This window comes from Hyalella azteca, unplaced genomic scaffold (assembly GCF_000764305.2).
Source record: "Hyalella azteca isolate HAZT.00-mixed unplaced genomic scaffold, Hazt_2.0.2 contig663, whole genome shotgun sequence".
In the NCBI taxonomy this organism is placed as follows: Eukaryota; Metazoa; Arthropoda; class Malacostraca; order Amphipoda; family Hyalellidae; genus Hyalella; species Hyalella azteca.
Genome location: NW_025931002.1, coordinates 1 through 25,217, shown reverse-complemented (window position 1 = coordinate 25,217; position 25,217 = coordinate 1). Strand labels below are relative to the sequence as shown.

General features: G+C 39.1%; 3 protein-coding genes across 3 annotated transcripts; 1 reads left to right on the top strand and 2 right to left on the bottom strand.

The window, feature by feature from the left end:
- Window positions 1-3,675, bottom strand: LOC108680166 (vitelline membrane outer layer protein 1 homolog). The gene is made up of 7 exons (XM_047880628.1): window positions 3,474-3,675; window positions 2,599-2,762; window positions 1,611-1,719; window positions 1,471-1,511; window positions 1,054-1,212; window positions 562-633; window positions 1-200 (listed from the first exon to the last, which is right to left on the bottom strand). Exons 1-7 carry the CDS (start codon window positions 3,511-3,513, stop codon window positions 93-95), a joined length of 693 nt encoding a protein of 230 aa, XP_047736584.1. The 5' UTR covers window positions 3,514-3,675; the 3' UTR covers window positions 1-92.
- Window positions 3,676-5,432: 1,757 nt separating this feature from the next.
- On the bottom strand, window positions 5,433-8,644 carry LOC108680165 (glutamic acid-rich protein-like). The gene is made up of 2 exons (XM_018168937.2): window positions 8,581-8,644; window positions 5,433-7,943 (listed from the first exon to the last, which is right to left on the bottom strand). Exon 2 carries the CDS (start codon window positions 7,844-7,846, stop codon window positions 6,191-6,193), a length of 1,656 nt encoding a protein of 551 aa, XP_018024426.1. The 5' UTR covers window positions 7,847-7,943; window positions 8,581-8,644; the 3' UTR covers window positions 5,433-6,190.
- An 8,245-nt stretch (window positions 8,645-16,889) lies between these two features.
- On the top strand, window positions 16,890-25,212 carry LOC125177928 (the record flags this gene model as incomplete). The annotated part of the gene is made up of 4 exons (XM_047880639.1): window positions 16,890-17,742; window positions 22,945-23,170; window positions 24,017-24,151; window positions 25,195-25,212. Coding segments are annotated over exons 1-4 (1,155 nt in total), but the record flags the coding sequence as incomplete, so codon positions are not given.
- Window positions 25,213-25,217: the final 5 nt, after the last annotated feature.

Here is a 25,217-nt window from a genome sequence, read left to right as displayed (position 1 = left end):
TTTAGAGGCAATTTCAACGCCAGTCACACCTGAAATAAAATTTATTAATCAGAAACAGACGAAGCAAACTGTGACGATTAAAATATGTCGCATTAAGCGTTGTGTTTAGTAGCATTGCTGGCGCTGCGGGGGCAGCAGAAAAGGTTCACGTCCGTCACGGCCGTGTCATCGTCGGCCACCTGGGGAGCTTCCACGCGTGTCTGTAAACAATATCGTCATTTTATCGCATTTTGTTACTTTCCCCATTTTTTATTTCTTCCTATTATATTACTCTATTTCATTTTGTTATTTTATCCCATTTTGCTACCTTTGATCCTTTATCTTATTAGGTCGTTATATTAGTCTTTGGTTCGTACACTTGAGAAATCAGTGAGAATGTGTCCAAATGACGGTACACTTTTGGCCTTGTGAACGGTCACAGTGATTCACTATTACCCGGATAAGGGACTTATCACTGCTTCATGCAGAAAGTGAATCACTATTGTAACAAAATGACATGTTTATTTCTTTAGTAAGATACGCCGCTTACCCCTAGGTTAAACTTGCCCTACATCAACTGACCTGGAGACCACAGACTGCGCTGCCTGCTTCACAACGAGCCCAGACGCTCCACTCGCCAACGTTGAACTTGCCCTGCAGTCGATTGTTAAGAGAATTAAATTTATAATAAAAAAACATGCAATGTAAGTAAGATGCTGAGATGTAGTTCTGTCGACTTGATTAAGTAAAATTTTCGGAATGCGATGTGATGTGAAATGCTCGGGCTCTTCTTTCTTCAACAACAACAACAAAAAGAATTTGACTATGAAAGCGCTTGAAGGTACGATTACATCCTACAATTTGGAACTTATTCACCAGTACATTGTCTCTCAGAGCGTGTTGACCCATAAAGACATTTTTTCATGCCTGTAATCTACTCGGGAATTTGACACTAAAAATTTGTGAGACTAAATTCAGGACATGATACAGGAAAATATTTCAATCAGTTGAACAATGAAGAGGCTCACAGATGCTAGGTTAAACCGAAACCAACACTGCACCTGCTGTTCTAACCTTTTCATTCGCAGCCGCAATTCCCGGTAGAATATCTTCGCCAAAGTTGCACTCAGCTTCAAAATCCTGCACGGCGACGTCGTCTGTAAACGGTCCCTGATACTCCAGAACCTGCGCCCGGAAACCCGTGATGAAAGTTTTCGGGCAGACCCTCATGCCTGGTACGACATTAAGGGTATTCGGTTAAAACTTCAGGACATTCGGTTAAAACGAGGATAATCGCTTAAAACATTAAGAATATCAAGCGAAATTTTGCTATGCATGATAAAGGGACGTGTCTGTACTAAAAATTACCTCCGACACGTTGACATCATGCGATTGGATGACTGTTTTGTAATTCAGGACAATCAGTTTAAAAAAGCGAGACTTGATTGTTCATGATGAGAAAACATGCTTGCACTGTAAAAATTATACCTCGTACCAGTCTCCTTCAGCACCGGTTGCAGAGACCACGTATCCTCACCGTACCAGTCCTCTTCAGGATCGGTTGCAGAGACCCCGTATCCTCACCGTACCAGTCCCCTTCAGGACCGGTTGCAGAGACGACGTATCCTCACCGTACCAGTCCCCTTCAGGACCGGTTGCAGAGACCACTTGTTGCTCCGTGCTGCAGTAGAGCTTCACCGCGTTGATGGCGGTCTCGTCCACGGCTCCGGGCGGGTAGAACTGAAAAGTGAGTCGTCACCTTATGGCACCATCATTGTAATTATTACCCAGACATCAAGTTAAACATTAATTTTCAAAAATGAATTTTAGACTATAAATGTAATGAAGAAGATGAAAAAATGAACAAGATTCGTTTCAGAGCATTAATACTTCAACAATTGATATATTTCTTGATTTTATTGAGATGGACGCCCGCAAAGCCATTCGTTTTCAATAGACACAGTCAGGTTTTTTTTTCCAACTCGGACAAAAATGTGGACAAATCACACCGGATTTCAATCGCATCTTGGATATTTCAGGCCGCGTATATAATCGCTCGTAGGTTATCAAACAAGAAAGTTTGTGAACAATAAAATATAAAATTGGTGAGCCTCAAAATAGACCGCTTTTATGTATTTGTTCATGAATATATTTCAACCTTAGCGAAATTTTTTTAAACTAAGTTACATTGACCGCCAAAAATTTCCAGACTAATATATATAGGAATCCTAATTTTTAATAGGTTATTCGATGCTTGACGTGTCGCTCAAACCTTTCCAAATCATCCCATAGTGTTTAGCAAATGAGTTGTTTCTATTTGTATTTTTAATAGAAGACAATTCAAAACTTCATTTCAATTCTCGAGCAGTCACGCTGCGGCAATTTTACCTACTTATAGAGTCCTCTAGGCTTATTAAATCCACTTAAACTTGAAAAATTACATCCCGCTTCTATCAATCTCGACAGACAGTATTAAGAATATTTTACTGAAAAACAATAAGCCTACTAGGTTTGCGCTTGTAATATACTTTTATACATTACATTCGTGTTCTACCAGTGAATCAAATGGTGTTAGTGATTCAATAAAAATTACTAATGTACGGATATAGTAATACTCACGAGGATCTCAAAGGCGTGCACGAAGCTGAACTCCGGGCAGATGCCGATAGGGCCCCAGTCGCCCGCGTCGTAAGGGTTGTTCAGGAACAGCACTTGCGTCACGTCGCGGGTCTGGATCTGGTCCACGTGGGTGCCAACCTGTTCGTCAGCTGACGCTGTCAGCGCTGGCGGACCATAGTTATATTAAGTTAAGTAACTTAATTACTCGTCGAAAGTTTAAGTAAATTAATTTTTTGGGTTGCACTTGGTTGTTCAGAGTAATTAAAAGTGTAAAAATCAAGGATATGGGACGCATGTAGCACATAACAGAAATGTGTGATAAGCGTGATAAAGGAGACTGGTTCATTTCGGATTTATTCATATAGTGATCTAAGGGGATTTATTCAATTTAATCTAAGTTAATGTAACAAAAAATGTGTTAGCCTTGTATATGCTCGTATTTCTATAAATCGATGAAGTGCGCATTTATAAATTGACTTGAAAGTTGGGGGAGATTTTACGTAGAAAATTCTGCCGCTGCATGCACAGATGGCCGATTCATGTTCCCCGACTGATGGCTGAAGTGCGTCATCAAATGATCGGCGCAGAGATCAGTAAAATGGAATAATACTTATCATCTGCAGCTACAAAACGAGATGCTCTGAAGCATTCCACACTCAAAAAAAAAAAAAACTATGAAGAAAACGACCCTCCATTCCGGTTGACGTGCAATGATGTTAATATGATTTTCTAACCAACAACACAACAACTTTTAGTCGTCTATTAAATTGAGAACTCATATCATAGTTGAAATAACACTGGATAATATTTAAAATAGACAAACCAACAATCCAGTATTGTTTCTTGTGTGGATCACTCGATCACCCAGGACTCACCATATAGTGAAAAAATTAATACGCTGAGGAAGTATTTCATATTTGGATAACTTCGACCGAGTGATTTAAACTAAAAGTTAAATTTTTGCCTCTTCTATGGAGATTACGTTGAGACACTCTGTTATAAAATGTCACTCAGTCCCTAGAGTTTTGTCAGGGAAGACTGATAGCAATGCAAACAAAGTGAACGCCGCACTGTAGAAACCACCTTCAACCACTTGCTTCTTTATACAAGTTACCGTGAGAAACGGCCTACACCGGATGACAGTCCCCACGTTTGATGTCATCTCTAATAATAGCCAAGGCATGAGTTCAATGTATTGATGTAGGCACGATAAAATCAGTTGATGTAAGCTATCATTGACGTCATCTTCAAGATTGGGATGGGCATGCGTTTGATAACTCTGCACTGAACTGATGATACTGCCATTGATGTTATCTTTAAGATTGGCATTTGCGGGACTTCAACATGGACTATACAGAATAAATAATTATGGGGAATTCGAAAATTATAAAATCTTCTGTATTATTAATCACTGAATTATTCGGCAATAAATATGTAAACATGCAACCCTGTATTTATTATTATTCGGGTGAGTGGTCATCGGTGGTGATTTGAATGATCTGAGTTATTATTTCATTGATTATTACCCTATTATTAAATTTATATAATCCAGTCAACGTCGGCGGCACTCATGCCTTGCCGAACTAAACCCGAAGCATTTAACGCGTGGAATGTCGAACAGAGCGCTTGTTAATTATCGCCATGTTTTCTGGACCAACCTACCTCAAAATACGGGGTGTCTTGTTCGTTATGAACGCTTCAGAGACTCTTGCTTATCGTGCGCTTATATTGACAACAACACGTGGCTACGCTCGAGGAACGAACTCGTGAGGTCAGCGCCAATCATTATTCAGTTCTGTTCTTCATCTCCAGAGAAAGGACGATATTACATATTTTTGCCGCCATAGGCCAGATGTCATCATTTTTTTGTTAGGTTTCGGCAACTGCAGGAATTGGAACAAAGCAGCCAGGTACGTGATTGAGCAAAGGGGCTGTTAACCTTCTATACCGCCGCATGTCAATCTCCGGGAACATAACTTTCAACTTAAATTATACGTAAACTATAGAGTGTAGCAACCTGAGGACGTTTGTACGCAACAGAGAACATTTTAAAATGGCCGTACGTGGCGGCAACCATCAGTGCAAGTCATTTTGTGCTCACTAGAACGTATCCTTTTTGGGAAGTAGGCGCGTGACAATATTGCTCCGGTTACTCGTGTCAGGCGGTAGATGGTTAAGAATAGCTAAGGTATTTTCCCATGTAATGGTGCAAATTTTTCTCGATGAGCAGGAATTTTGATGAATTTTAAAACCATTAGCACAAAACTATTCAATATCTTCATGAAAAGGATAGCATTGCAATGTTTACTTCTTAACTGTCCTGTAGTGAAAATTCTAAGCCTGATCAAGGGTTGAAATTTAGTTTTTTATGAGTGAATGGTTTGCTTCTGGATAAAACAATAATTTGGGTAACAACAGCTCCTATTTAAAAGAAGAATTTAACAACTTTAAAACATTTATTCATGTAATTTCTACCTGTTTGTACCTATAATGTTCGCAAGCCTCGGTCATTGGCATTGCAGCCTGCTTCTATCTGAAGCCAACCGTTATAAATTAGTGAGGAAGAAAGACTTCTTTGCAACATATTTTTTTATCAGCGTTCCTCGACAAATCGCATTATCTAATGATAAGTCACTCACTTATTATATTAGATAAGGTGCTACAGACTTGCCATAAATGAATAATGAATGCGCAGTGTGAATTCATATTCACTTCAATTGCATGTGGCATGTTATGTGTGGCAGCAAAATATAAGTGTATGTGGCGGGGGGAGGAGGTTAAGGCAACGATGTAACAAACTTTAATTTAAAAAATTTAGATCCAAACAGATGAGCGTCAATAGCACGTACGGTTTGACATTTTCTTTTCAAATATATTAATTATTGGGCGCAATATTGCACTCTAGTTGTTGGGTCTGACAGAGCACCGGATAAATTCTAGAAACTGGATAAACTCAAACATTGCATTTCATAATCATTTATTTACCTTAATAATAATTTATTTCTTATGCTACATATTTATTTATCTTAATAAATATTTATCTTAATAACAATATCCTTTCAGATTCTTGCTGCGTTGTTATGTCCATCTCACTAAGCAAGGATTCAAAACAACCCCTGTTAAATTCGCCATATCTTAATAGCAAACATCCTTTTCCTCGCTTTAATAAATTTAAAAGTTCAATTTCATCGAAATTTCCCAATGGTTTGATAAAATCGGCACCTTAACTCTAAAATTATATAAATCTGTGTAAATACGGTTGCAAGCAAAACATTATTCTCAAACTCAATCAGTCTCCATGTTTTGAAAATCATCTCATTGTATTTAGATCATCAAAAACTATAATAAACTGAGCAACTATAATAAAGACATTATGAATCATGATTAAAGACAAGCGAGGATGCATGGTAATAATTATAAAAAGTTGGTCAACTTTGATTATTGACAACCAAGGACGACAACGGCAACTAAGCTTTGCCCTGATCGAGGTGAATAAATCGCCACCCGCTCCTCCATTCACTTTCTTCTTCCCTTCTTCCCTTGCTCTTCTTTCATCTCCTCCATCTCCTCGACATCCTCCTCCGGCGACATCTCATCCTTTTTTCTCGCTGTATCGCTTTATAATTTTCGTCAAGATTCTCCCCAATTCTTCTTCTTCGTTTTTTTCTTCCTGGTCTTCCTTGTCATCCTGGTCTTTCTGATCTTTCTGATCTTCCTGGTTTTCTGTTTCTCTTTGTTCCTCAGGTTTCATTTGATCGTTCAAATCCGTAACACTAATTCGGATTATTATTTCAAGCTCCTTCTTCTTGTTTTTCTTCCTTAACTTTTCGTGGTCGTTTTTCTCAGTTCTTCCTTTCTCAATCTCTTCTTCGTGCTCATTATCTTCAATTCTCTCTTCACCAACAATCCGGCTGTCTTCTCCGTAACCTTCCTTCTCACTCTTCTCGGTCGACTCACGATCATCGCTCGTCTCCTTCTCCTCACTTTTCTCAATCTCCTCGAGGGCCTCTTCCTCTTCTTCGGTCATCTCATTCTCCTTCTCTTCTTCCTTCTCATTTGATTCATTTTCTTTCACTTCTTCTTTCTCATTCTCTCCCTTCTCCTCAACTTCTTGCACTCTATCACTTCCGGGATCTTTTTCATGCTGTTGCTCTTCCTTTTTCTCTTCATTTATTTCAATCTCTTCCTCGCTGTCGCTGTTAAATATCTTGGCAATATCTTCTGTTATATTTTCCTCCTCCTTTACTTCATTCCTCCATTCCTTATTTTTACTTACTTCATTTTTCTCATTCTTACTCTCCTTTTCTACCTTCATTTGATCTGTTTTCCTTGTGTCTAAATTCATTCTTTTTGTTTTCTCTTCATGATTCTCATTCGCCTCCTGCTTCTTTGTCACTGCGTTTCCGTCCTCATCCTTTCTGTCTTCTAATTTAACAGTCTCATCCTCCTTCAACTTATTGTTCTCTTCTTTCTCGTTCTCTATCTTTCCTTCCTTCTCCTCGCTGTTCTCATCGACTTCGTTAATTACAGTATTCGGCTTTTCATTTTTCTTCTCCATATTCTCCGTCGCTTCAGAGTCTTTGTCCTTCTCATTTTGATCCGTTTTCTCCCAACTATTTTCTGCGCTATCCACATTCTTCTCGGTCTTCTTTCCCTTCTTCTTCATCTTGTTCGCATTCTTTGCAAGCTTTTTCGTGTAATTCTTCTCTGTTGAATTCATTTCTTCTTTCGCTTCATCCACGTGGTCTTCTTTCTTTTCGTTATTTTCTGTCGTCTTTTTCTGTTTTTTATTTATATTTTTCTCGATAGTTTCTTTCCTTTTGTCTTCCACATTCTGCTCGGTCTCATCTTTTTTCTCCTGAGCCTCTTCTTCGTTCTCTTTTTCCGTGTTATTTTTCAGCGTTTTCTCCCTCTTCTTCAGTACTTCTACAGTCTGTTTCTCAGTCTCTTCTCCCTTTTTCTCGTCCACCTCCATGTCCTCATTAGCCTCATCTCTCTTCTTCTTAGTTCTCTCCTTCTTTCTCTCTTTCTTGTCCTTATTTTCTTCTACTTCCATCAAATTTTTTGCCGTATTTCGTGCAGCTCTCTCATGCACATTGTAGTATGCTTCTCCTTTCGCTATTTTCCTCTTTTCTCTAAGCGTCGCTTTTTTATCAGATTCTTTTTTAATGGCTTCCAATTTCTGTTTCATCGATATCTTCTTTTTCTTGTCGTTCTTTTTCTCCTTTTTCCCCTTCTTGCGTGCCATGCTTTATCTTACTTTCTTTACCAATTTTTTATCAGTGTTTGCCTTCTTCCTTGACTTGTTTTATTTCTTTGTCCCCGTCGTCAGCTTTTGTGCAGTTCTGTGACGCAGAAAAAAATGGCGTTACTAAATTAATGTCATTAAACACCAAACAATGAATCATGATTTTCACTTATTCGCTCTGCAGATCAAAAACGCGCTTTTTATGAATACACAACATTCACTTAGGCAAATTATACATCACATTGGTTGCCGGTCGTACGACATTCGCCAGTGCCATTATCACTTTGGGAGTCATTCAGTTAACATTCGCCCGTGTCATTCATCACGTTGGGAGTCACATTCGGTTAACATTCGCCGGTGTCATTCATTACCTTGGGTGTCTTCACCAGAACTATTCACAATGAATTAATAGTTCTGGAGTTCATCAGAATTATACATCACATTTGGAGTCAGGCGATAAATATTCACCTGAACCGTTCACTGCACTCACCGCAACCAAACATTTAAGTGCTGATCATACAACATTCAACGAAACAACATTATAGTTGTGTCGTTCACAGCAAATATTAATTTCTTGTTTAAATATTATTTATGGCTACGACATTTTAAGTTACTGAAAATTTCGATGAGTGTCGCCGATAGGACAGCCAGTCTGAAATTATTTAAAACATTGCAAACACTTGCAAGCAACATCGAAAAATGATCCCGATCGTCTCTACTGTAGAAAAACTTACAGCTCAGACTGTATATACTACTAAATACTGCACACAAAAATGAACAGCGTTCCCTGAACAGCCTCGAAGCAGTATTAACGCAGGGCTGGGTTTATCGTGCTTCTTTATATACAAGTTTACGTACGTCACTAATCGAACGACTTCACGTCTTCCGAACTTCCTATTGAAATAAATAACTCATAACTACGGGGATCACGAGGGATTATTATTTATTGGTGTAATGTTTTTACATTGGTAATCGGGACGCTGGTGAGCGATAGTAAGTAATACCCGACTTGATTATGGCGGATTAATGTTGAGCGATCTGCGCTGATATTGAAATGCATACTGCGCCTTGAAAGCTCTGGCATGCAGGCTTGTGTCTGTTGCTTGAATACAATAAAATATTTTTATATAAATGAATTGTTCAGGGTAAAAAGCCAAGAATTTGACTGAAAGTTCATTTTCAACACAATCGACTGGGTCTGAAATATTTGAGCGTTTTTGCGGCAATGTAGCAATAACGGCCACACCAGGCCTATTCTTCAGCGCCGACATCACATTGATGTGTCAAGTTTAGCTCATTGAAACGGTTATTTATCACCAAACAGTAATGGGGGCTGATTTTCTCTAATCAAAAGCTCCATAATCATTCAATTAATATTTATAATAAACGTATTACATCAGACGTTTCCTGTGAGGGCGCAATATCTACGGATAGACACTATAATTAATATGCGATTTACCGCTAATCCTCGAGAGATCAACGTGATCACAGCCAATAAATAACAAATGAATAACACAGAGTCATAATGAATTATTGGAGTTCCGATCGTCTTATCTCGTTTATATTGTTTTGCTTGATTCATCGTAAGATGGATTACAAGCAGCCTGATAACGTAAGAAAAGTTTCATAACGTTACCTAATCAAGGCATGGAGGGCGGCAATAGAAACTTTGGAGCTGACGCAACAGAAACGCTGGAGCTGACGCAACAGAAACGCTGGAGCTGACGCAACAGAAACGCTGGAGCTGACGCAACAGAAACGCTGGAGCGTACGCAACAGTAACGCTGGAGCTGACGCAACAGAAACGCTGGAGCTAACGCAATAGAAGCGCTAGAGCTGACGCAACAGAAACGCTAGGAGCTGACGTAACATATCAGAAATGCTGACATGCGGGCAGAGCAGGCCTGCTGGAACTAAAGCAACAGATGTTTTAACTAACGCGACCGACGCGCTAATTGAGTAGAAGATAGAACTGACATAGCTGACGGTGGAGCTGACACGGCAGACGATGGAACTGGTAGTTTGGTCGCGATTGCTAAGATTTTTTTTATGAAATAAACTGAAGTCCTTTATCGAACAAGCGAAATGTGGGAGTGATTTGTTGATTTAGTCATTAATGCCACGTTGAAGTAGATGTTATACATATATCTGCTTTCCCATACTCTCCGATTCAGACGTCCCGATTCAGCAGGTGTCTGAAAAACGTCTTCTGACTTTAACAATCATTTACTGTTATGCATATGAATTGGCTCTCACAGAGTTTTTAATTTAGACGTGCGATCTTCATGGTGACATAATTCCTTAACCGAGCACATTTAACTTGTGTGGTGATGTGAGTAATTCATTGGGGGAGTGTCATTGCATAGCAGCTGAAATTAAGAGACGACACAGGAGGAAAGCTTCAAACATCATTTCGAAATTGTATAATTGTGGGATTGTTCTACTAGCTAAGAGCAATTTCTGCAAAAGTAGTCATTTTAAATTCACGTGTAATATATGTTTCCGAATTTAAGCCGTGATGTCAGAACACATTGATGTTTTATCAAAATTGTAGAGAGTAGGATTAAAATTTTTTTTTAATTTATTTAAGTTATATCATTGACGGTGTTATTTTCCATTATTTTGAGTAAAGAGATTTTGGTAATTTAATTGTGGCTTAAAATTTATTCAAACTCGAAAAAAATTAGATACAAACTCAAAATAAAATAGAACGAATTCATCATGAGATGAGAATTATCATCAGAAATTGTTAGGTTGCTTTTATTTGTTGCTTACAGAGGGAACTGGGAAGGGTGTCAATGTTTTTGTCGTTGGCAGCTGAGCATGTTTGGAGAACCAGATCGCAAAATATATTTATCGACGAAAATATCAGTGCCCCTTTGGAATAAACTGGATTAAATTTTTATCTTAGTAATGGTTGTAGTATTTTATTTTTTCTACTTATTGATCGAATACGGTCGTTGCTCTAATGTTTCTGAAATAATGCACAGTTCACACCTGTCACCTGACAGAGCAGCTAAGACTAAGAGTTCGATTGCCTAGCTACTAGTAGCTACTAGCTAGCATATTTCAGCCTTTCAGGATCATAGTATGCGATGTATATTTCACATATAACTAGCTTAAATCCTTACAATAACTTGAGGTTCTAGAAAATTAATCAATATTTCAATTTTGAATATTCATTTCAGTTTGACATTGATAATGGGCCTAATTTGTTTTGAAGTTTTAATAGTGTCTAATTCTGAAAGGGTAATACATAGTACATACTACATAGTAATAATAGTATATCATTTATACATCTGATTATCATTATATGATAGGTATCAAGTTTATCAACAGTTATGCATAGGCTATGATGTCATATTGGATCAATATGCATTATGCAACGAGACTTGTCTTACTCTCTGACTGACTGACTCTCATCTTCAGGCAACTTCAGCAATTATCATTTCTATGATTTGAAAGTGAACTGGTTGCTGGGCTCAGTGGGCTCACTGGGCTGGAATATGAAATCAAGAATTATCTTGATTATTGAATATGTCCAACAGTCCAATTGTAATCTGGATTATATATCAGGATAATCACGCTGTATGTGTCTAAAATTCAAATTGCTTGTCAAAGTTATTGTTTTATAGGAGATTTAACAGGAGATAGGAGAAGTACAGGCAAATTGTTCTGGTAATCTTTTTACTCATATTTTATTAAAGAAATATGGCAAAGGCCACAATTAGGTTAAATTGACCACAAGCCAAACTGGAAAAATTGGCAGATGCCACAAGCCACATTGCCACCAGCAAATGTGATAAAAACTCCAGTGCATCTGTGCATGTTTAGAATTTCAACCATTCTAATGGCCCTTGCCTAATACCTAATTAAGAAAAAATATCTTAATTCTGCCAGTGATTTATAAAATAATGAAAATAACCTTTGAAATAATTTTTACCCACAAATTTTAGAAAATTCTACCCAGTACTTAGTACCAGTAGTAGTACCTAGTCCTAATGTTCCTGATAAGATTAGAACCCTAGCAAGAACATTTTTGTCTTATTCATGAGTAGCTTCTGCCTGACTTTACGGACTGAAAAGATGTTAACCATCATCACTGGAATGCCACCCTGAATTATGAACATTTTGGAAAATTAGAGATTATTTAGAATTGTATTAATTTATAAGTTGCAAAGGAAAACATTTTTTTTTGCCTTTTCTCATGTTCATTTTTGAGTCCAATAAGTAGGTATACCAGTAAGTATCTTGGATACCAGCATAATCATATAGAAGAAATTGATTAAAATATTGAGTAGAAGGAAATTGAATATTGATTCTAAAAATCTCTGGTTTGCTACTAAGGTATTCACCATAGTAGCAAACTATGGATCTAACTAGGAAACTAACTATGGACCATCCTGGTATTCATAATAATGCTGTACCTATAGGCAGGCATGAAATTTATGATTATATATCATCTACCTTCTTGTGCAATGACTAGGGCTCCTTTACCATGTTTGAAGAGATTCCTACTAGACAAATTACCAAATCTAATTGTTGAACAAAATGTGCAATTGGGCTACAAGATTACAAATTCAATAAAATTCTGTCACTTTGGAGCTGCAAGATTTAATTAATAAGGTTGAAAATATCTACTTATTGCTAAAACATTGAAACTCGTTATCTTGGTAATCTTGGTACTTGTTTGGGACATAGCAGTCCCAGCTCCCACGTCACAATGGATTGCCGCCTCTGATTATCGTTCATCCGCCCTCATTTGGGCCACCTGATGCACGATGCTGTTGCTTGCTTCTCGCCGCTGGTAGTGTTGCAGGGGAGGTCGATCTGGAATTGTGCTCAGGAACACGTCTAGCTGTCTCTTGAAGGTCTCCAGGGTGAACTCCCCCTCTCTTAGATCCCTTGGTAGGGCGTTGAACAGCCATGGTCCTGCCACGGAGAGTGATCCTTCCCGCAGGGTTTGAAATCTGACTGCGGATCTGTTACTTAATGGGGGGATCTTGCACAGTCTCCCCCTTCTCTCGTTGTGATGTCTCAATCCTGAAGGTCTCGCTCTCAAAGTTTGGCACCATTCTGGTTATCATTTTCCATGTGTACAGAATGACATAGTACCTGAAATATTTGTTGGTGAAATATTTGAAACAAATTTGTAATCTTGCTTCTTGATCTTGTAATTTTCTTAGTTTATTTCTGATAATCAATTTAGCTGGAATCTTATAAATCTAAAAACAGTGGGAAGGCTTTAGTCACAATTCACAAATTAGATACCGTACCTATATAAAAGCATTAAAGTCAGGAGTTAGTAACCAAAGTGAAAAATTATTGATGTGCTTCTTAAATTTTGGACACAGTAATTTCCTGTGCTACAGGCCTAAAACAGAGTGCAAATATTGTGTAAGGAGTATAAATACTAACTGGCTAGAATTCAGGAGGAGCTTATTTATATGTAGGGATATATTATGTGAATGAGTGCAGTTATCATGTTATATCTAGGAACCTGCTGTTAGAATTCAGATTTTGATTATTGCAGATTTAGTGGCACACAGTGACTGACATCTGGAGTTGCCATTTGAACTCGCCACTTTCCTTCATTGTAGATTGGAGACTTTCAGTTCTTTGCTTAAATATCCTGGCTGGGCTCTGTATGTATTTATGTATTTGGGTTCAATTTTGAACCTTGTGGCTCAGTAAGGCTATTTTTATTAACAATTTGCAACTGATAAGCTAATGTCAATGTCACTTGATTTGTAACTACACTAATGTTACTGGCCTTCAATAGAAACTGATCTATTTACAAACAAAATAACCAATACTTTCTTGCATGCATTGAAATTATTATGTAGTAATCAAAATTTACCAATTATTCTTCTCATTATTCAACAGTTTTTTGTTGATCAGCATTAATTAGTAAATTAAGTTGTACTATCTGCCAAGTGGCAACTCATGTGTCATTGATGATAACAGAAACTATGTGGCCACAGACATGGTAAAAATTCAAAGTCATGCTGCGGAAAGTAGAATTTTCATCACCCGCATTAAAATATTTTAGACAGTTGACCCCTCAAGGGGAACTTCTGACACGTGTCTGTGCTAGTCAGAAGTCCTATGGGATTTCGTGCTCCTAGAGGTATTGTTCCTAAGCACCCCACTGCTGGGATCGTGGTGTCTGACTGCAGATCTCAGTTGTGGGATTAAGCTATTATGTAGGTAGGATCCCTTAAGGGGAGCGTCTACCCTAAAAATTATCTCGGCTATTTACAGTCGGATCACTCTGAAACTTGGTACAAATATGTAAAATGGAAAAAAACTCGCATTTTGTTCGTGTGAATTTTTTGAAAAAAATGAAAGAAAACGTGAAATTCTTAGAAAACGGCTATAAAAGGGGGTACTATTTTCATCACCCGCATTAAAATATTTTAGACAGTTGACCCCTCAAGGGGAACTTCTGACACGTGTCTGTGCTAGTCAGAAGTCCTATGGGATTTTGTGCTCCTAGGGGTATTGTTCCTAAGCACCCCACTGCTGGGATCGTGGTGTCTGACTGCAGATCTCAGTTGTGGGATTAAGCTATTATGTAGGTAGGATCCCTTAAATTTCCCTTCTCTGTCTCTCTTGTGCGGACGGCCAACGTCCCGTGTAAGCGACTTCTTGTTTGAGTGTCTTTGTTTCTGTTACTTTTCACCTGTCCCTCCTTGTCACTTCGTCTCTTTGAGATGCTAACGCTGCTTCTTTCCAGCCTGCTTCAGCGAGCTGGACAACTGAGACCTTCCCCTCCTTGGGGGTGATGACTGATGAACAATTTTTGATATTAGAAACTTTTGATAATTGAGCCCTTCCACCTCTTTCCACCTCTTTGGTGATGTTCAGCTTGACTTTCGGTATGAGATAGCTAAATAGCTGATGAGCTACAGTAGTAAATATGTGGCTACTAAAATAACTAAACTAGACAGTTGAATATATATGTCTATTTGGCAGGCGAAGTAAATATATCTACCTACATTTATATGTACCTTGAACTGGAACTGGATTTTTGCTGCCATGTGTTACTTTTTTGAGCTGTTAATATAGTATTTTAATCTATGAAAACCCTCTGGCCTTAGGTGCATGAGAATTTATATTGTCATTGAGCTCAATCAAAAAAGTATAAAATGACAACAAAAATATTTGGAGAGTGCTAATTTGGGTGCATGTATTCGGAAAATTCTTGTCAGAAATAAGTAGTATAATTTCAAACTTTTTTTTTTTGAGGGCTATAGGTCACATATATAGGTATATAGGTCACAAGATTCCAAATCCAAGCAAAGCTCATATCTTTGGTTTGACTTTGAAGAAAGTTCCCTTCTTTTCTTGCATTACTAGGTTAATGTTGCTCAGTGGGACATATTTGTGGGACACCCTGGGTAATCTACAGCAATTGTTTGATTCTCTGAAAGCAATGATATTTTCTGTGGCAATTGCATTTGTGGTGATTCTTTCCTCGTCATATTTGGAGAATAATGTCCATCTAAATCATATTAAGCTTATATGTATTTTTATTGCTTCAAATCACCATTTCAGGGCACTAGAAATTTACAAATTCTGCTGCTTGCAAAACTTTTGCTTGACTACAAAGTAATTTATTGCCGGGTGGCTCCAAAACATTGTGCTTTGACAAAATTTAATTTTTTATATTTTCTCGAAGTGGATTGTAGAAAAAGTCTTCAAATGTTACCCAAGTATGTCAAAGTCGCATGAAAATGGCCTGAGAATTTCTGCTCAAACATATATAGGTACATGTTCTGCTCAAACATATATACATATTCTGCTCAAACATGTATATCTGAATTATTTATTTAAGTGTTTGTTTGATGAAAGTGTAGAGGCGGAGGGTCAAGGTATTGGGCCAAAAGGTTGAGCAGCTGAACGCAAAAAAAAAGAAGATGTATTAGCTGCCAAGAGATGTGTTGCTTTTGCTATTAAACTAATCTTCTAGAGCTTGAATTTTGCATGATAAAATGTCATTTTTTGCTTTGATAATTAGTTGCTCATTATTCATGAATAAACATAACTTTAATTCATGATTTATCGATTGAGGTTCAATAAATAAATGTAACTCAGTACTCACTGCAGTGAGTGACAGCACGCATTTTCTCGTCGACGAAAACGTGGTCACGGACAGACAGACAGACGGACGGACGGACGGACGGACATGGCGAGCACAATAGGGCATTTTTTCCATAAATGAGAAAATGCGCTAAAAAGAGGATTAGTTTGCAAGGTCGTGGTATTATGGGATTAGTTTGCGACTCAAAAGTACTGAACTTGAAGCTCTGCCAACGCGATCGTGAAGAATCAAGGTCGTGCCCTGAATCTTGCCTCATAGTGTGAAGCGTGAAGCAACACATGCAGAGTAGTCTGCTTTTGCTCTCTCTGGTGGCTGGTCTTCTTCTAAATTCAGCTAATTCATCTTATGAGTTTACATTTATTTTGAACTGCGAACTCGGGATGCGTTTCAAAATATTGTATGCTTGGAATCTTATCGTTTGTGTGATCCGTTGCGATGGACATGGTTGATAGAACTTGTGTGACTAATATGTTTGTGCCGTCGTCAGGATACAATTAATTCAAATTTTTATATTATATTTCCTGCAATATTTAGCCTCAAATCACTTTGAAGAAACATACTTGCGTCCGTCCATCTAAATTATGCATTACTTTCTCATTCATAAGTGCTACTTTTTTATTGAAGTGGACTGTTAGGATTCAACCTTTCTTTTGCGACATTATTTTCCTTTCCATTTTTCTCTGCACTCTTGTCATTGCTTTCTCGCTTATTTATTGTATGCTGCGTGCTTAGTTTGACCGTGAGACGTGCACCTATTATTTGACAGCTGACTTTATGAATTACTTGAGCTTCTATAATGAAGACGCTCGTGCTATGTATATAATCAATGGCTTGAGAATTGCTTTGTTGTACGAGTGATGTGGAAGCTAGATTAATCACAGCGCCTGTATGGTATTCTAGCTTGTAATTATTCTCTTTCGATAGGTTGCTGATATTGTTATAGAAAAGAATCTCTATCATAGGTGCAAGGAACCATTAGATAGCGTTGCTTTGATTATCATCTACCAGAAAAGATGTCTGCTGTCGAAGACACTTGGTACTCTGCATCCGAGTCGGGCGCCTCTGCGGACAGTACGCCCGTTCGGAAATTCGGCAGCAGTAGACGGGAATATAATCATTATAATCAAAAGAATGCTGCTCCTGGAGTTGCGTGGAAGACACACAAGCCTACGACCAAAAGGAATTCCTTTGACTTGGAAGAACAATGTGACTGGGATGACGGAATTAATAATTGGGGTCTCCCCTGCCAAGAATCATTCCCTTTCGAAGCCAAGGCTTTACAGAGGAACAACCTGGGTCAGGACCAAAGATCTTTCGAAAAACTCTCGAAGAAAAGTCTCCCAGCTAATTTCAAGTTCACCGGCGATCACACATCGCATCACCCGTCTTCGCCCAATGGCGTGAGCACTCATAATGCACATGGTAACTCAGATGTCGAAGAGGTGAAGGCTCCTCATCGCACTAAAGTTTCTCAGAAGGCCGTCAAAAAGTTGAACCATGAGTTACCACCTGCGAAGTTGAACAAATCAACCGTCGAGTCGACACGTGAGAAGTTGAACAAGTTTGCTCAAGAGTCGCCTCCTGAGAAGTTGAACAAGTTTGCTCAAGAGTCACCTCCTGAGAAGTTGAACAAGTTGAAGCACGAATCGCCACCTGAGAAGTTGACGAACAAGTTGGGCGCTGGCAGCAAAGTTCTGGTGAACGGTTCAGCGTACGGCAGGAGCTCAGCTTCTGCTGAAGAATGGAGCACCATGCCAGCCAGACTCTCCCCCGGCACGCCTCTGCTGCCGTAAGTTCTGCGTCTTCCTCAAGAATATGTTTTTGTTCAAGATTCTGTTTGCTCAGAAGCCAACTATCCTCTCACTTTTTGTTTATCTGCACCTTGATCTGTCTGATCACAATCCATGGTCGTAATGGTCTTACTGTTACTGATTTAGTGATTTGTTGGCTGATGCATCACGTCCAAATCCACTTTTTAAAGCAACAGTGGCTTCAATTGTTTGTTACTAAGTGTTAATTTTGAATATTTGTAGCATGCTTAAACTTGATTGTGCTATGACACGCGTGAACGATACGCACGCAATTTACGTCTGAGCGATCGTACTCTCTTTACAACATTTTTGAGCTGCCTCTAGTTTGATTTATAATTAGAATGCTTATATGGTGGCCATAAATTATTTTTATTGCTGTATTTGGACCTTTTTTCTACACTAAAATGCATGTGAACTGCGCCTATACCATCGAATCCATTCCTAAGCTGTTTGCATTCTTACGTTCGTTATCTCCTCTGTGACTGTCAGTCCTCGTTGTAATAATGTTTTTGTCTTGAATTGTTATGTGCCGCATCCCCTGTTTTTTGTATCGCGTTGCCTTTACCTGCACAAGCATAGAGTTTGCGAATAATTTACAAAATTATTAATAGTTAGGATCGTTTCTGATATTTATGTAGAAAGACGATAGTGTGCGAGATTCCTATGGAAGGTTTTCGTGAGGCATGTTGTGATGATCACATTATGTCCAAGTGCTCACGATAATGAGAGGTCTTGTCCCCTCTCTTAAAGTCCTACATCATTTCCTAGGTAACGATTTTGTGTATCGCTTGTCGCGTACATAGACAAGTTCCAATTCCTTCCTATATCCTATCCTAAACCTAATTCCCTCCTATTTACCAGAGGTTTTCTTCTACCTTCTAGTGTTTCATTCTCTCAAACCGCCGTTTACGTTCCGGGCATCGTAGTACGACATTGTGATTTTAGCGTACACATCGAATTATATTCTCTGCACTTTTGTGAATTTATAGCAAGAAATTTCTGCATTTTTCTTATTTTGGCATTCACATTATGTCCAAGTGCTCACGATAATGAGAGGTCTTGTCCCCTCTCTTAAAGTCCTACATGATTTGCTAGGTAACGATTTTGTGTATCGCTTGTCGCGTACAAAGATAAGTTCGAATTCCTTCCTATATCCTATCCTAAACCTAATTCCCTCCTATTGACCAGAGGTTTTCTTCCACCTTCTGGTGTATCATTCTTTCAAACCTCCAATTACGTTGCATGTATCGTAATAGGGCAATGTGACTTTAGCGTATGTATCGAATTATTTTTCTGCACATTTATAAATTTATCGCAAGAAATTTCTGCATTTTTTTATTTCTGGAATAATAGTAGGTACCGTTGTTCACGGTAAAGTACCCTGACTCCTTGGGATATGTTAATAACGTTTCCCCCGTGATATATTGATGCCGTGACACCCCGATACGGTGACGCCCCTCGAAGCATAGGTAGCGTGGCACCGTGCAAAGGTTGAGATCTGTCTTTCTCAAAGGACGCCGTCAAACATTTTTCTGAGAATACAGTAGTCGCTTGAAGCCACAGCAGATGACAATAACCTAGAGACCGGTCGCAATTGATGCATTTCTGAATTAATTTGATATTGTATAGACGTTTGAAATTATTTAGCCGTGTACAGTTGACCCCAGAAGGTGCGACATTCACCTGGTTTACTAAACTCTCAATGACACGTTACCTTCACGTTGGTTGCCCAAGGTCTGGTCTATTAAGCCAGCTTAGCCTTGAGTCGCGTACGTACAACACTGAGAGCAAAATAGAACCACGCCATGTGTGCGATCTTGTTGCTTTTATTTACTTTCGCTCTCTCCTTTAATTAGAGTATGACGCAATTGCTTTCGGTTAAGGAGGAGTGGATGGATGTTTCTTTTTAGCCACTCGTATAAATTTTGACATTAGAGGAAGATATACATACGTAGTGTGACGTGTAATACTAGGTAGCAAGGTTAAGAATTTTAGGAACCACTCCCTCCGTTTGAGTAAAGCTCAAAAATACTCTGAAATTGCGGTTGCTTTGTGACGCAGACTGCGTTCGATAAATGACGCAGACTGCGTTTGACTAATACTCAACAATTGCGTTTGATTTATGACGCAGACTGCGTTTGACTGATACCCGGCACGAACTGCCCGGCGGGCGACGTTTCTTTTGTTGCGTGAGTTGAGTGAAGGGTTTTTTTTACGGGGGGAAACACTCGAGCGTATAATGGACCTAGAGGCACCACAGGCTGCACAGGTGTGTCGTCAGCCCACCTGTTTTTTCTTAATTAACTGCACGCACTCATCGTCATGCTGCCGACCTCACACACTCACTGAAACCTGGCAGAATTTGTCCAAATAACGATGAATTTTTTTGCTATTTTGTGGTCATCTTGACCTAGTTCAGCCGTGGTACGTTCTCTATTCATGCCGTGAGGGTACGAAAGTGTGTCAGTATTTGGTCATTTTATCTATCAATTTTTTCTGAGTAAATGATCTCACTTGACTATTCCGGCGTCGATATTTTTAGGTTGGTTCAGTTTCATTTCTACCTAAATTGTTAGGACTTCAATACATTATACAATTGATTCGATGATATTAGTACAGTAAAGTTATAGGCATAGAGTCGGCCGCGTCGATCATCAAAATTAAATTTAGCATCGTCAATACCTGCTGCAATGCTTTGCTCTGTGAAAATATAAATTAAGTCGTTGCCCTTATTCCACGCAACTTTCGTGAAAATTGTTCTTCCCTCATTCGTCTCCACGTGCGATTTAATGGCACGGAAGCAAGCTAAGTTGCCAGCTTTTTTTAGACGGACAGTTCATAATTCTCTGTAGGTGCGCTTGGCTGCCTGCCTGCACACACAGATGCTCTGCACTGCCTTGCTTCTGACTGCTGTGACTTGCTGTGACTTACCTTCACGTACTGTGACATTCTCACTTACCCTCACGTGCTGTGACTTACCCTAACTTACCCTCATTTGCTGTGACTTATCTTCACTTACACTTACGTGATGTGACGTACCCGAACTAACCCTCATTTGCCTCACTTGTTCTCACGTGCTGTGATTTACTCTCGCTTACCTTTTTGTGCTGTGACTTACCCTCGCTTACCCTTTTTGCTGTGACTTACTCTCACCTACTCTTTTGTGCTGTGACTTACCCTCACTTATCATGGCTGTGACTTACCCTCGCTGCTTATGTTCACAACTTTCTACTGAACTCCTGAATTATTTTGTACCTATAGTCGACGTTTTTTGTGCACGATAAGCATTTTATAGATCATTATTTTACGTACAGCGTTAACTGATGGTTGTGCGCTGCAATTATACAAGACGAGTTATTTATCATAAAAAACTCTGTATCTCTGTGTATCTAATAGATCTGAGATCGGTTGTTTGGATGTCGTTGCCCTACTCTGGTGACGTGTTAACCGAGCCCGGTACATGTGATCACGCCTTTCTCCTATCAAACGCACCTGCTTCAATAAACTTTCATCACAAGACTTTATTTAAGATCAATAGTCGCTATGATGCAAAACATGTATTCTTTTTTGTCCAAAAAAATTGTGAAATTATTTTCGAGATGCATTTAATTTTGGATGCAAATTATTTTCGAGATGATCTGAAATAGTTGTAAATTATATCATTGTTTGTGAACCGTTCATTGGCTTTGTGTTTTATTTTTTATCTATAATATAAAGCGACTAGCATGTCTCCTAAACTCTCGTTCTGTCGTTTTCCCTCACCATCACACCAAATGCATGACGATTTTATTTAATATTTTTTTTTCAATCTTGCAGTTTTGTTATTTGAGTTAAACATTCACGATGTTATTGTGACCGAATTTATTAGCTTGCTATCCGCACCTTCTCATAGTTGTATGTTTGTCCGACCACATTTACGTTCCGCAACGAGCTAACGGTGTCAAGCCCTCGCATCCTGCATATTGCTTGCCTTACGTGCATCAGCCCTCAGACACGTGAGTATACGATACAATATTAATGTTTCCTCTTATTGTTATGTTGTTACGGGAAAAATATTCTCCCTTTGTGTGATTTATTAGTGGCATTAGCCTTCAGATGCGTGAGTATACGATACAATATTAATGTTTCCATTCATTGTTATGTTGTTGCGGGGAAAATATTCTCCCTTTGTGTGATTTATTAGTGGCATTAGCCTTCAGATGCGTGAGTATACGATACAATATTAATGTTTCCTTTCATTGTTATGTTGTTGCGGGGAAAATATTCTCCCTTTGTGTGATTTATTAGTGGCATTAGCCTTCAGACGCGTGAATACACGATACAAACTTTGTTTCCTTTTATTATTCACATATTGCTCCTAGCTTGAGAACGGTACAATTATCTCTAATACAATCTTTTTCCGCGTTTCCATTTACCTATTTATGGTTCTACTTTATTGTCGATTTGTAGATATTGCTTTAGTTGTGCGCATACTGAGAATCTACTTGTTAAATGACTTGCTTAATAAACACATCCGATTGCTTAATGAATAATCTACTTCAGCCTGATTTTTTTTTATTTGTTAGCCTGATTAATTTTGATCATCCTTATGTTATTTATTATTTGATGTAATTTTTACGTGAACGGAAGTATCACGAATACCCGCTCAATCAATCCAGTCCTACCGACATTTCAGGGATCATCGTTAGCGCGGTTGATAAGCTTCCTGATTATTAATAGTTTGTGCTTATTTTTTCTCTTAGCTTAGGAAGCTCCAGTGTTCCGTAAAGGGCCTAAGATTCACCCAACACTTCATATTATAATAGGCAGCAAATCATATTCCTATGTCTGTATTTACATGTCAGTTAAAACCCCTTGTTTGTAGACAGTAACCTGTTATGTTCAAACTCCGCGTTCTTTGTGCTATCTTACAATAACGCCGTATCCAATTATAACAGATAATTACAACGAACTATAATTATCGAATTATGACATATGTACTACGAGCTATAATTCTCCAAGTATAACGGATAATTACAACGACCTATAATTATCCAATTATAACTGATGATTACAACGAGCTATAATTATCAAATTATAACTGATAATTACAACGAGCTATAATTATCCATTTATAAAGGCTAATTACCTCGAGCTCTAATCATCCATTATAAGGGGCTAATGGCATGCCCGTGTAACAGGATGACGTTGGACGCTGCAGCGCCCGCCCCCGCCGGCCACCCCGTCCCCATCCTGATCCAGAACGAGGAGACGGGCGTGTTCGAGCTGGACGAGGACGCCCTCAAGAGCGTCCTGCTCGCCCCGGGCGTCGAGGACAAGCATGTGTGTGTCCTCGCCGTCGCCGGTGCCTTCAGGAAGGGCAAGAGCTTCCTGCTGGACTTCCTGCTGCGGTACTGCGTCAACAGGGTGAGATAGAGGGGGGGAGGGGCGCTCACAGGGTGAGATAGGGGGGGGGGTTTGTAGCAAATGGAAGCGGGTGTGGGGTTTGGGTTAAGAGGGTGAGTGTAGGGGCTAACGAGATATAGCTGAGGGTTTAGAGGGTGAGGCGAGGTTGGGGCTGTTGTGGTCTAAGTGAATTATAACAACTTAACTTAATATCATAACATTGAATTTAAATTATACGAAGAAGTTGAGAATTGTTGCAAGTCATTAATCAATTATACATAATATCGCGGACCACGCGACGGGGGTGACATAGTTTGTATGGATGTGCTACCAAGCTTTTCCTTGGTTGTACCACCGGCGCTAAACGCGTGCCGTAGCTCTCCCAATTAGCAACCTCTGGGAGAGGTTTTGTGCTGCTAGTTTTATGCGAAGTCCTTCGACGTCCAGGAGACGAGTCAAGAACATAGAAAGAATCTGCGACGCCAAGCTTGGGCCTAGTCTTCAACGCTTATACTAATATATATTATGCTGTCTACGCCCAGCCTGCCTGGCTGTCGCCTACCATGCTATGTATCGCAGTATCGACAACCTGTAAACTTCGCGTCACTTACTAGCTGTACGCTAAACTATAGCGTACTTATCAAACTAATCAAGCGGTAAAGAGGGAGAGAAATGGACTAGTGGGATGAAGCATGGGACCGATGAAATGAAGCGTAGGTTTTAGATGGCAAGAAGTGCAGCTGATGAGGGAAAGCAAAAAGTCGTTTAGTAATAGTCCTACGAGCAATGATTGACTTTGTCATTAAATAGTGCAGCAGATTACCATATATTAATTAAAAGATTATCCTCGACATTGATATATTTCAGGACGGTGAGGACTGGCTGGGAGACCCGAGCAGTCCCTTACGGGGCTTCAAGTGGCGTCAGGGCAGCAAGAGAGAGACCACAGGAATCCTCGTGTGGAGCAAACCCTTCCTTGTCAGGAGGAAGACTGGCGAGGAGGTCAGTATATATGAGGAGGTTTTCAGTATACATGAGGGTTACATATGAGGAGGTTTCCTCATGTATAACTGTTATGGGAGTTATATTGCAGCTTGTTGTATTATTTTATTCAGCGTGTTGCTTCTGTTGTGATGTGCCCGTAGGTCGCATCGGTTTTTATTGTGGATGTCACAATTTAAAGAAGTTTGAGATCAAACAGACCGTGTTATTGTCACTTGAGAATGACTTTAAGTAATCGAAAATATATCCAACGTTTCACTGCACTTTAAGTCAACTTCAATGGTTGTTGTTTGTTGGTTTTGTGCATAAGGAAACGAAATATCACAACGGTCGTTGATTTTGATAAAGATTGAGCAATCTTTTAATTGAACTGTCACCGGATGTTGCCGTAACTTTTCACTGTTGTCAGATGGCCACGAGCTACCGTATACGGCTAAACGCCGGTAACTATCTTGTTTAAGGCAGATCTTAATAAAATTTCTGTCGCTGGTATTTTAGTGCACTTGGTTATAAATTCAAACTTCAGTTTAGATGGATAAATTTTAAATTTTATTTTAGAAACGAACAGTTCGAGAATCCCTTTAAAATGAGAAAACCAGCGTATGAGACATTCAATCGCTGACTGAAGCTTTTAGAGCACAGCCACCATAACTAGGGTTGGGGCACAAGATTGCCAGTGAAGCAACAGAGCGAGTTTAGTTCAGGTTGACTTGACCTCGCATGAGGCCACTGCAGTACCGTCGCACAATAATGTTACTTAGACGACTATGCCAGACTTGGTTGTGAATGCGTTTTCGGTATACACTTTAACAAATGTATATGAACTTAATATTAGAATGCTGGTTTTGAATGACTGGTGACAGTGAACCATCATCAGCGTTCACGGAATGAAGCGTATGAGGAACATTTGCTTGTAAAGCAAAGAAGCCTAATTGAATTGCCGTGTTCAACAAATGATATTATTTAATTAAACAATGCTTTCCTTTTAATTTTTTAGTTACTCATCTCTCGCTTGAGTTCCTGATGATTTATTCACTTTTCAGATCGCGGTGATTCTGATGGACAC

What these genes read in the sequence shown, in the direction of transcription:
- LOC108680165 (XM_018168937.2), bottom strand. Translation starts at nt 7,846, where the DNA reads ATGGCACGCAAGAAGGGGAAAAAGGAGAAAAAGAACGACAAGAAAAAG.
- LOC108680166 (XM_047880628.1), bottom strand. Translation starts at nt 3,513, where the DNA reads ATGAAATACTTCCTCAGCGTATTAATTTTTTCACTATATG. An exon ending in ATTAATTTTTTCACTATATG is followed by an intron (nt 2,763 to 3,473) that starts GTGAGTCCTGGG and finishes ATGGTCCGCCAG; the next exon opens with CGCTGACAGCGTCAGCTGAC. An exon ending in GCGCAGTCTGTGGTCTCCAG is followed by an intron (nt 201 to 561) that starts GTCAGTTGATGT and finishes TATTGTTTACAG; the next exon opens with ACACGCGTGGAAGCTCCCCA.